We start from the raw sequence: 12470 nt of genomic DNA, 5'->3' as shown, positions 1-12470 counted from the left end.
GGTCCCAGGCAAAGTAGTTCAAGGGGCTTCCACCTCTTAGAAGTGCACTAATTCTCGGTTGCATTTACTTCTCAGTGTTAGCTACTGGTTTTACAAAAGCCCTTATTTTATTGGTCTCTGTGTGTAATGCAGAAGAGACATAAACTTGGACTAACACAGGACATGTCATATTTCTGGTATTATGTTTAGCCGGTTAGTTTCCACTTTCATGAAGGACTGAAAGCAATAAGCCATACGGCCTCAGAGAGATAAGAAGATGTGTCCCACTATCTGCATGAGCACCTGTTTTGCAAAGTTCAGTGAGGGAATTTAGAAACCTTCCAATGGTCTGATCTAGTGCTCACAAGAGTCTGTGGAGCACAGCACAATATTTTGCTTTGCCATGATTTATTTCATATACAGAAGCATTCTTCTTACCTTATGAATAAAGGAGGACTTTGGGGGCTTCTCCCCCCCCCCCCCCCCCCCCCCAGTTAAATGAACCTGGGAAGTACCATCATAAAAAACCATCACAAAGCACTCAAACAGCTTGTAAATACTGAGGGTTTTATTTCCACTTCACATGGTCTCCAACAGACTCTTAAACAAGACCAGTTACAATTTAGTATGCCCAGAGATCTCCATGATTTTCCCAAAACGAAGGAAGTTCTCAGTAAATGCTGTACATAGCCAGTTGAACTGCTAACAATAATTTAAAAACTCTCTTTGTATAGTCAATGCAAGAATACCAACAATAAAAGTACAGTACAGGTAAATTCACAATATTACAGTGAAACAGATTGACTCACATTACGTGATGGTACAGTAGCAGTATTTACATGCACTAAAGTGCGAGGACCCAGAGGCATGCAAGTCAAGTATTGTAGGTGTATTTTACAGCTAACTCCATAAATGGACTTTCTGAGGCATTCTTTTTTTATACTTTTTCTTGTGTTTACTTGAATTCCCCTCCATCTCAATACAAATCTAGTGAACTAGCTTAATGGCTTTCTTCACTACTTGAAAGGTATCGCTTCAGACAGTTGAAGCATCTTTAAGAACCTTACTTTTAAAAACCAGTAACACTGACAATACAATAGAATAAAATTAACTTAAGACCCTAGTTTTATAGGAAATAAAAAAAACCCAACCCAAAAAACCCCAAACCAAAATTGAAAACATAACAGTGCAAATATAACCAAAAGGCAGTCAGTATTTGGAGAGAGCGCAAGCATGTATTCAAATTCCCTTAAAACTTAATTTACATTTTATTTTAAATTTTACTTTATATAATTTTTACCCTTTTTTTGTTGCTTTTTTTTGTTAATATACTGTATGTAGAAAAGATGGAGACAAAAATAGTTTTCTCAGCTATGAAAAAAATTAAGATATTACAGGCACATTAACTGTTTCATTCTAGAAACACCTCTGTTTCCCAGGTCGGACATTCAGCAGCTGCGTCTGAGAACATTCTTTGACGTCTCCAAGCAGACTTCCCTTCAAGCGGCACAGACGGCTGGCAGGCGACCTGGCAGAGACAAGTCGCAGCCCCTCTGCTCCCGTGCAGAGTCAGGTGGGCTCGCCTCCCTGGCTGGGGGTTTCTGCCAGCAGCTCCTTGCTTCCGCTCTCCTCTGAGGAAGTCAGGTCTCCGGTGGACTGCGACTGTGAGGCAGTAGGGGAATGTGAAGCCCATCGCGACGGTGGGCGACGGTTCGCTGGTCTCTCTGGCCGGGAGAAGCAGGGTTGGAGGGACGGGGCTAGTGCAGAACAAGGTAGTTCCTTGGCAGCCAAGAGAGCAAAACAGCAGTTAGTGACTTGCATTAGAGGACATCTGGATGTGCAAAGAATTAAGAAACAAAAAATTCAAACTAAAGCTAAGCATCTGTCATGTCACGGGACAAAAGCAAGCAGTGAACATCTGGCTGTGTGTGGGCTCCAGGTATCTGCATGTATGTCCGTGATTTGTGGAATAGGTAAGGAGAGAATGAAAGAAAGAGGTCTGGGATGAGCTGGAGTAGCTGACAAACTTCCATTTGCTAATTCTCCTTATGCTAGAAAGAGAAGAGCTGAAAAGTACATTTGCATGGTAACTCTGGAAAATCCACTATACATCACATTGCTCTAAGTGCTGACCTGACATAAAAGGGATAAGTTTGGCATTTGCAAGTGCGGTGAAAATCAACCACTGACTCCTTTTGTTTGCTTCAGAGTTCAGACTGACACACAGGAAAGACTTCTTAGCAGCAGAATAATGACTACAGGAGCAGTTATGATTTCCAGCAGGATTAAAGATGAGGCTTACCTACAGATTTCATCTTCTGCAACATCGATTCTTACTGCCAGCTGCTGAAGCCTGAGAATTACAGGATTCAGTGGTACTGTACATTAAATATGACATTCACAGAAATGGAAGAAAACAGAAATTTTATTCCTCCACCAACTTTCCACTGTTCAGGCTTGGTTAGCCTGCCTTTGCGATTAGAAACAATCTGCAGTTGTGATTTTTCACTCTGACACTAAGTTGGTAATTGTCTCTAATATTTATGGACTTTGCTCATAGCACAGCTAGGCTTCCTGCCTCACTCTGAATGCTCCTTACATCAAGATGAGTGATTGTAGAAGCAAGTCTGTCTTGTCGTGCCAAAGCCAATCTTCTGAATTTCATTGCATACTTTGTAACTTATAAAAGCAAATCAGAGGAGTTTGTCAACCTATAGAAATGTGTACACTGAGGAGCAGTCACTGGAGAGGTCAATAAAAAACAGTCTCAAAATCAGAATCCAAACGTGATAAATGAAGAGAGAGACCAGAAACAATACAATGCAAAGGAAAAGCTCTGGCATGGTAAGGCACAGGAAAACCAAGGTATCAGTAAAGTGACAAAGCAGGAAGGAAAGGATTCAGCACACTCTTTCACATGGAGAAGCAGAAACATGACTAGGGATGGAGAATATTGGAGTAGGTAACATGATATGATTGGCAGTGAAAAACAAGGTGATCTGCCATTGAACCTCTCCATTGCAGTGGGAGGACCAAACATGAATGTTACATGACAGAAAGATCACAGAACTGAGGTATGGGAAATGGAGGTTATGCAGGCCTGTGTTTTGGAGAGAGCGCATCATCAGACTTGGGGAAACCTCTGCAAAGGGCGAACCTTGGTGCCTTCGGGCAATACGCAGCCAACAGGGTGATGTACAGTTGCACATCACTGCTCAAGGCAGAGCTGTGTTCATCTGCCCTTGGCACTCACAGAGAGCAAGACCAGTGAGCCACCGCAGAAGCTGGTCAGGGGGCTACGGAGCCTAGGCCTACACTGCTGCCTCTCTGCATCCTCGCCCCCCAGCCCATCTCTGTGCCGTAAACTTCAGAGCAACCCTTGCTAAAACAATGGTAAGGCTGAAATATAAGTTGGTGCTAACAAGATTGACTCCGTGTCCTTACTTCAGCTTATCCCATTGTGCCTGGGGCAACATACTTTCTGTGAAAGCTGCCACTAGACTCAGATTTGTTAAGATAAATCCATGTGCACAGCAACACTCACAGGCAGCGCAACATGGTGCGAGGCTATAAGATCTGCGGGTTTTGTCTTAGCCTCTTTCTAAACAGTGGCTTAAAATGATCTCTTTATAGTGCTGCTTGCTTCTGGCTGCTTTATCCTAGTTTTATAGCAGTAAATAAGAGTCAGCATGGTGACAACAAAATTTATTTCCACTGTTGCCTCCCAGTTCAAAAGCTTCTCTCCAGCACACCCGCAGGTGTTGGTCAGCTTTTACTGAACAGCAGGATTAAGCTCATCTTATCTGTGATGTACACATGCCCAGCACAACACAAGGCTGCGCTAGGGATGGATGTTGTTCCAGGGCCGACAAGTGACTGACAGCATAATCTTATAACGTGCTGGCTGAGTCAGTCATCCCCACCTGCAGCATGGCTTCCTTGTCATGCACTAAGGAAATCCAGCCATGACAAGGAAACTGTCCAGAATGGTTTGAGAAGCGCCCTCCTCACCTACCACATGTAGCTGTCATAGCTAGAAATGTTTTAAAAAAATTAATATCCTGTGGGTAATTTAGTTTGGTGATTGCTTGGGGGAGTGGGTGGAGAGGCAGCACTTCTTAGCCCAGACATTGAAAAGGGGAAAGATTATTTCAGGTTTAGTTTCTAGCTATTTCCTAAGCCAGGCTGTCAGCCACCACGGCTATGCCTATATTAATAAGTAAATAAAAGAGTTTTCTGGCTCTGAGGCAGAGTCGATGGTCACAGCTCATGTCTGCACAGCTTCTTCCCTCCTTCAGCTGCAGCAACCCCAGCCACTGGCCAAAAACCGGGCCAGGAACAGCTTAATGAGCAAGGGTGACTGTCAGCCACAGGCTGGTGCTGGAGCCCCCTCCCCAGCCTTCTCCACCTGCTGCTGTAGCCATGGCCAGAGGGAATGTATGCTGGGACAGCCAGAAGCCCTGCACAGTACTGTGTATTTGTAAAAAAACCCCAACCAAACAACAAAAAAAAACCAACAAAAAAACCCCAACTTTGTTATAAATCTGAATCCCTCCCCAACATTTTTGCATACCTTTATGTTGGTCTTAAATTTTGCCAATTTTTTAAAATTTAACAAAAAACCCCAACAGCACAAATTTTCACTTAAGTGTGACCTCTTCATAGCCCATGCTACCACAGGAGATGGCAGATGGGATCCTGTTCTGAGTGCTTACTGACCATTGTGTACAAAGGACTCCACAGGGATGTTGGGTGCACACTGATACCTCTGGAGCTGTGGTCATTTATTTCCCTTTGTTAACCCACATGTTAAAAAATGACTGCTTTTGGAAAGCTCTGGAAACAAAGTAGAAAGGACTTACAGCAGTGAGGCGGGCAGGGTTAGAGTCCCCAGGGGGCAGTTAATAAGACAGTTTGGTTCTGGACAGAACAGACAGAAAAGAAAAAGAAAGCAAGTAGGTTGGAAAGAACTGTTTTAATCAATTATTTTTTTAAAGTGAAGATTTCATGTCAGCAAGGAAGAAGTCTCCAGATGTTACTACCCATTCAGATCATGTTACCACTGCTATCACAGGGAAACTAATAATAAAAAATGAAAGATAAGCCACAAGCAGAAAAGATTTAGAAAGGAAGGGAGCAAACAAACCAACCTTTTGCAATCCTAGCACAGTCTCAGCAGTGGACATAGCATTAAACAAACATTTCTACTCAGCAGAGAAAGACATCTGTTATCCTTTGCCAACCTTGATTAGTGCTAGGGAAAAATCACATTACTATGAAAGAGGAATAAAGCTGTATTTTCTGCTTAGGAAGTCTTTAACAAGCGAAAAAGCAAATGATATTTTGTGTTGCTCATGTTTATGTTGCTCAGGTTTCATGAAAGCTCTTTGCCTCACCCTTCTCCCTTGCTTAACAGTGACACTGGATGGGAGACTCAAACTAAAGCAAAAGCCCTTTAATTATGACACCACCTTCCCTTCTTTTTAACTTTCCCCCTCCCATGCTGAATGGTTCAGTGGTGAGTGTGCGTGTGCGGTAATTGCTCTGCCCCAGCAAGCAGAGGATGCAGCAGCTGCCCTCTCCTCCGTGGGTCTGTGTGGATAGTCCTTTCACAGTGCTGTCTCCAGAAATGAGTCTGACCCCCAGTCCAGGACTGTTGTGTAACCTCTATGATTTATACCCTTGCTAGTCATAGAAGAAAAATGTTAATATAGCTCTTACAATGTTAGGTAGGTAATGTTAATCTGCATTTTTAATAGTAGTATTTATAAACCCCATGATATGCAAGTTAGTGGTTTAGTGAATTAAGCAGGATAAGACACTAGTAGGCTGCACTGGGTAGATATGAATTTGCTTCTAAGAAGCTCTGGGCAAGTTAGAAGATACAAAGTTATTACTACTCTGTATGCATATACACTCACATGCACACATACATATGTATGTAAATATATAAATATATATATGAACTAGATTTCATCTTTGCAGCAGAAATATAAAAGGAAATTATGTAACTAAACCACTCAGAAGCTCAAATTAAAGAAAAGCCACAAACAGGTGCTCCATGCAAGTCTAAAAGTTATTAATACACCATGCCACGACTGCAGAAACAAGGTGTTCGGTGGCAAGAAGGTCACTTGTCTTGGCCAGAAACCAACAGGTTAGGGGGAAGCAGAGCAGGGATCTATGGGAGGGTGGCTGGGGCAGTGCTGACATGACACTGCCCCAAGAACAGCCTGCCTCCTACTAGATCATAATTCGCTGAACTGCTGCATCTGGCTTTGTACAAAATGTGCTAAATGAAATTTGTACAAAGTGTAATTTGTGTGGTCAGTGTAATCCATAAATAACCCAAGGCATCTGCAGAGTCTAAACTTATTTGCAGTTTTCTTTTCAGCAGCAAACCCATGCTCCATTATCTTGTACAGCATCACCTCACCTAAGAAAAGCAAAGCTCATCATGTGAATGCCCACCACCTTCCTTTTCAATGCACATTCCTGAGAAATGACAGGACCACCCAAAGATCATAACCTGCCCACCTAGATAACAGTCATAACAACCAATTAAGAGTTGCAAGGAAAAACAATTCTTAGCTCTGAGGCTCGGAACTCAAAAAATGAGGCAGAAGATACTGAGAATTCACAAGAGAGCAATTTTCTGCCAGGTTGATGGTCATTGAGTTTTTGCTAAACAGCATTGACCAAAATATCGCCGTGCATCAAACTCAGGTACTGAATGCTAGTTGTGTTTTGCCATCAGCAATTTGTGATGATGTGGGATGACATCCGTTTACTTATATTTGAAATCTGCTGAGACATTTAAAAGGTGCAGGAGGAAATCAAGTTTCCAGGGATGCCTTGAAGGCAAAGCTGAGTTGAACATGTAAGAGTACAACACACTTTCTAATAAGGACTGGTAGTGCCTTCCCACTATTTCAAACTAAAGACAAAATACAGAGATAGCTAGAAAGAGTCAAATAAATGAGGCTGCTGCTTCCCACTTTTGTTCTCTCTGAAGTTTGTGCACAAAGTCCACTTTAATTCACTGTTATTTACAATGTGCATGTGGTTTCTTTTTTATATGTACAAACTTCCCTATTTATATCTGTTTAGACTGTATATGGGGAATGCATCCTCAGCTTTGGTTCCTCTGTTAGGCAAAAAAAGATCACATCCTCTGAGCAGTACCTACAAAAGAGGAACCAACTGTCCATTGAGAACCACCCATTAGTGCAAAGCAAACTGCAGACCAAAAGTCTCAGCACTTAGGTCCCCACAAATCCTTCAAGCCAAATGTTGAGTTAGAAAATGGCGTTTGAACCTTCCCTGGAGGCTGAGGCAGGGGCGGTTGGAGTCAGCCCAGCGAGGCCAAAGTGGGATGTCTGGGGTGCACAGGGATCAAGGAGAAGCTGCTGCCCCCTGCATCTGAGGATGACCAAAACATCAGGATGCTAAAGGCGCAGCATGGGGCAGAGAGGATAATGGTCTCCTGCCCTGGGGAGTTTCATCAACCAGCAGGGTACATGCCATTCCAGTGCTGTACCAGAAAGGCAACACATGCCGGTAAGAGCTGGGCATAATTCAGCTTCTTCAGGCCTCCTCAGGGTAACATTTTCATGTGCAAAAGGTTTACCAGAAACAGGAGGCTTAGACACTGATAACTGAAAGCTTTTGTCCATCATTACACCCTCTTTTTTGTTGACTGCTCTAGCACGTTACTGTACCTGAGACTCTGACCCCCAATACCTGGGCATACTTGCTGAGACAGATGATGACTGTTACACTGTTGACAGCAAAATATCAATAAAGAGTTCTTAAATGCTAAGTAGGTATGTGCTTAGACAAGTTATCTTTTTTTTTTTTTCTTTCTTTTTCTTATTTTTGTGAGGCAGCAACAGTTGGTACCAAATGTCATGCCATTTAATCACATTCATAGACCCGAGCCAAACTTAATCAGATGCATCCAGAAAAGGTATGCTGAATGCCCTAAAGTTTTGGTTCAGGGTATTGTAGAGACTATTTTTTACACAAACTTATTAACACCCATCCTTGTGTAGGAGAAAGAGTCTACCTCTCCATCCAGCATAAAAGAGAAATTTACTCAAACCTAGAGTCCCTAGAGCATCTGTAATGTGGTGTGTCTTGTGACAGAAAATCCTTACCCCAGTCATTCAGCAGAGAACCATTTTTATCCTGTAAAGGCATCTTTATCCTGTAAAGGATAAAGCTCTTCTGATGCTTTCAAGCCCGATAAGCTGTCAGGATAGAAACTTAATTCTTTAATGTTCTTTAGTGACTAATCCAATAGTTTCATGACTGGGACTCGCTGGTGGTACCATGACAGGACTAAGATATTAATTGTAAATACTCACTAGGACTGCAAGAGATCTCGTAATGCATTTGTTCAAAGAAGAGTGCATTTAGCTATAGGAGGAAAAACAAACAAACTCATTACCTCTATGGACCCTGGATCTACTTTGACAATTTCTCCTGTGCTGTTGTCATTGCTAAGATTTGGTGGGCTGTGTGAAGGTAGCCTTCTCTCTTCCTTTAAGGCATGCTCCAAAAGTTTCTTATTCAAGATCCTGGCAGCATTTTCTGTAAGTGTGTACCCTGGAGGAGCAGATAAGTCCTGCCTGATACTTGTCACCTCAGTCCCTTCTTCCTTTTGTGTCTCTGTCCCCAACCGGAGAGGACTGGGTGATCTGCCACGGGCATTCGTACATGGCTCCTGCACTGGGCCCAGTTCTGGTCTGGGTTCTGCTGACCTGGACCGGCTGCTAGACCTGGGGCATTTTTGGAAGGTCTCATGAAAGATGGGGCTATGGTCAATAATGTTGAACAAACTGGAAAGGCCATCGTTGATAGTGGTGTGGACAGGACTCTCCCTTGTAGTAGTTGATCTAGCCCAAGCGGACTCACTGAATCCTTTCTGAGGTGTGCCAGGCAAAGTCCGGCTATTTGGCTGGTCTGATTTGGGAAGGATTTTTCTTTGCAACTTTGGAGAGCCGTATTTGGGGGAGCAGCATGTGCGCTCAAACTTAGCTTGGACCTTTTCAATGACAGGGGTCACTTGCCTACTTCTTAGGCTTCTGGATGGTGAAGAGACAGGTGTGGACCCCCCCTTTGGTGTCAGACATTTGTGTGGACTGCTGGTGATACTGCGCAGGGTTTCTGTCTGCAAGCCAACACTGATCGTCTGGGTGGTCTGCGTCCCTGTCGTTCTCATACCATTGGTTTGACATGCAGTGTCCTTAAACTGAGGCTCTGTTGAATTAGAGTTAGAGCGTATTGCATTTCGGACAGAGAAAGCGACCTCCTTCATATCATCACTCATGTTTTTGGACATCTCCAAGCTGTGCAAGGGCGAGGCAAAGCCCACAGTAGTGCAAATAGGACGTTCAATGGGATGAAGACCACTCTCCAGAAAATCCTTATGATGTTTGGCCAGGTCACAAGACCATCTTCCAAACATATCCGAGGAAGCACCTTTTGTCTCAGTGACATTCCCCATAGCTTTGGTCACAGAAAACAGGAAGTCTGGCTCAGCCTGGTTTTTCCCTTCACTGCCAGCTATCACTGAGTTATCAAACCTACGGACAACTGGTGGGCTGTGAAAGACACGAACCCCCATTTTTTCACTTACACCATGACTCCTCATTGGCTGCTTCTGGCAGTGCTCTGGGTTGGTCATGGTGTTAGTTGTCATAGTGACACTGGTGGTGAGGTACCATGCCTGGAAGGGATCTGAAGCAGGATCATTCCCAGCTTTCCCAATTTCTATCCTTTCTGCCCAGCCTTCTGCAGGCTTCTCGGTGGCTGCACCATGGTTCCTAGTGTTACTGTAATCCCAATTTTTGTTGAACTCCTCGATGTATTTCAGATCATCAGGAGACAGGGGAGGGGTTATGTCGTCTTTGCTGCTGGATGAAGGCAAGTTTTTTTCTGGTAGAAACGGAGAAATATCCATCAGGCGCTGAAATTCTGACATGGAAGAAACAGACATCGCCCTGGAAAGGGAAACATGAGGGAGTCACTCATAGGCTTGGAAACTCTCACAGAGAGACTTATTTTCAGCAGCAAACTAACTCAGGAAACCCAACTTTCACTATCTGCTTATATATAAAAACACTTTAGCCCTCTCTTTCATTAATGTTCCCTTTTATTATCTTTAAAATAGCTGTGAAACACAAGCATTCCTGATGTGTCTTTAAAAGTACCAAATGGTTTATTAATGGCTCTTAATTTACTTTCTCATGGATTACTGCTTGGCAAATGTCTGAAATATGGAGCAGTAGGATGCATTTCAGAAATATACCATTCACAGAAAATAAGTGTTTGCGACAATACAAGGCACACTTTTCAAAGCAAGTGCAGAGTATTTCTGACTTGCTGGGAAATCAGCAAGTCCACCCCCACTCCTGAGGTTGCGCAGGCTGCACAGCTGGTGCATAGCGAGGTGGGACATCCAGCCTAGATGCTGTTACATTGAACTGGCTTGGCCAGTTGAGCTTGTGCTAAAATTCAACCAAAGGGAATCGCTATGTGGAAATGCTGAATTCTTGGCTTTCCTGCATTTCGCTAGTTTGTACAAAACACAAGCATTCAGCTGAGTTGTCCTACTGCTTCATTTTAAGAAAAAAATCAAACAAAAAAAGAAGCCTTCCAAATGGGACTACTTAAAAATGCAAATGAGTGTAGTTATCAGAGTCGGCTCAATGAAGCAGCTCAAGCTGGGTGAGGATCCAGTAAGCAGTGGGTTTTATAGATCAGTGATCTGGAAGGTACAGTAAAATCACACTGTGAGATTTTAATTGAGATTTTAATCAAGAGCACCAATTGCAGTTAGGGTGCATCTATGTTAGGGAGTTAGGTGAGATCAGGAGTGCAGTTTATAAAGTGGATGTCCTATTCAGATGCTCTGGTTTGCATCAGGGGCAATCTCAGAGGGCATGGGCTGGGTTCCTTTGGGCTGAAAGTGAGCTGGAAGATGCTCTCCAGAAGCACAACTAATGCATTCTAGGGTTAGGTGGGTATTCAGCCCACGGGATCAGACCAGAACTAGTCCAAAGCAAAATATTCCTGACATGCAGGGGCATGTCAGGTCCTCAGCACCAACTGTTTTCCTCTATATGCTGATGTCTACAGGTCTGCACTACTCGCTAAGGTAGGTGTAGCCTTCATTGTAAGCTGCAGCTTCATGCACGTTCATACAGTTTGATCTTTGTGCACCACAGCTGAATGTAGTCCAAGTTAATCAGAGTAGAACACAAGCATATTGAGACAAATTAATCCCTGGGTAAATCCATTAATCTGGCTCGCAGGCTGCTTAGGATGTGGTACAGCTATGCCCCAGGTTTGTGGTTTGGGTGCCAGAGCTATAGCTCTGGCAGCTGAATATGTGCTGGGTTTTTCCCTGTAAGTTTTACTCACCTTTGAAGATTTCCTTTGTGTGTTTCTTCCTCCTGAAGAAAACCAGAAACAAACAGGATAAGTTATTTCTGAACCTGTACGTGGCATTAGCTTGTGCATATTTGTCATTCACTTCCTGTTAGTCGCAACAAGTGTGTTTGTCTCTAAAAAGTGGCTGATTTTGCCCCTGCTAAGGAATCCTAAAATTGCCAGTGGGAATATTCTTCCCTTTGTACATAGGCAGTAGAATGGGAAATCCCATCAGGACAACAGACAGTGCAGGGAAAGCCTGTATGCCAAATCTACAACAGCCTTAAACTTTTATAGTCCCGTGCAATCACAAATGGAAGTAAGCTGCTTTTTTCCACATGTATAATATATTGGTTTGGACCATATCTTTGTGAGTGAATTTGTTCTGTGGAGGTGATCTGCTTTATACCAGAGACCTAGCTGTGCTGAAATAAGAGATAAACTGGGGTCCTTTGACATAGGATTTCATTATGTGTTCTCTAGGAACCAACAAATGGCACCAGTTGAAACTCATTAAGCTAGCTACATTAAATGTATGGGAAAACTGTTACTTGTTTCATAGGGGGAACACCTACAGCTTGCTAATGGCATTAAGATGTTTCTATGGCAATTATTTCCCTGTGACAATTCCTATAATGAGTTGGGTTTTTTAACAGATACTTCTGAAGCAATTGCTCTACAGTTATTATTTTAACTCTTTGCTTATGTTTCTAATAAACTATGGAGAATACAAAATATGATCAGGACAAAAAGAGTCCTATTACTTTTATTCAACTTGTCCTGGTTTTGGCTGGGATAGAGTTAATTTTCCTCCTAGTAGCTGGTACACTGTTATGTTTTGGGTTCAGCATGAGAAGAATGTTGATAACACACTGATGTTTTCAGTTGTCACTAAGTAGTGTTTAGACTAAGTCAAGGATTTTTCAGCTTCTCATGCCCAGCCAGCAAAAAGGCTGGAGGGGCACAAGAAGTTGGGAGGGGACGCAGCCAGGACAGCTGACCCAAACTGGCCAACGGGCTATTCCATACCATGGGATGTCATGCCCAATATA

The 12470-nt window shown here is 43.1% G+C and overlaps 1 protein-coding gene across 11 annotated transcripts in view; it reads right to left on the bottom strand.

Annotated features, from left to right (window-relative positions):
• Positions 1–549: 549 nt before the first annotated feature.
• Positions 550–12470, bottom strand: part of MTCL1 (microtubule crosslinking factor 1) — a 113733-nt gene continuing 101812 nt past the window's right edge. For 8 of the 11 annotated variants that reach the window (XM_049830221.1, XM_049830224.1, XM_049830227.1 and 5 more), the window contains 3 exons: positions 11410–11441; positions 8432–9986; positions 550–1758 (listed from right to left, as the gene is read on the bottom strand). In XM_049830221.1, the coding sequence (XP_049686178.1) occupies positions 1549–1758; positions 8432–9986; positions 11410–11441 (1797 nt within the window). In that variant the 3' untranslated portion in view covers positions 550–1548. Of the gene's footprint in view, positions 1759–4841; positions 4900–8431; positions 9987–11409; positions 11442–12470 lie in introns of all 11 variants that reach the window. The other 3 variants (XM_049830231.1, XM_049830232.1, XM_049830226.1) reach the window with 1 other exon arrangement.

This window comes from Accipiter gentilis, chromosome 27 (genome assembly GCF_929443795.1).
Source record: "Accipiter gentilis chromosome 27, bAccGen1.1, whole genome shotgun sequence".
Lineage (NCBI taxonomy): Eukaryota > Metazoa > Chordata > Aves > Accipitriformes > Accipitridae > Astur > Astur gentilis.
The sequence above is the reverse complement of the archived record's forward strand: the minus strand, read 5'-3'. Positions and strand labels throughout refer to the sequence as shown.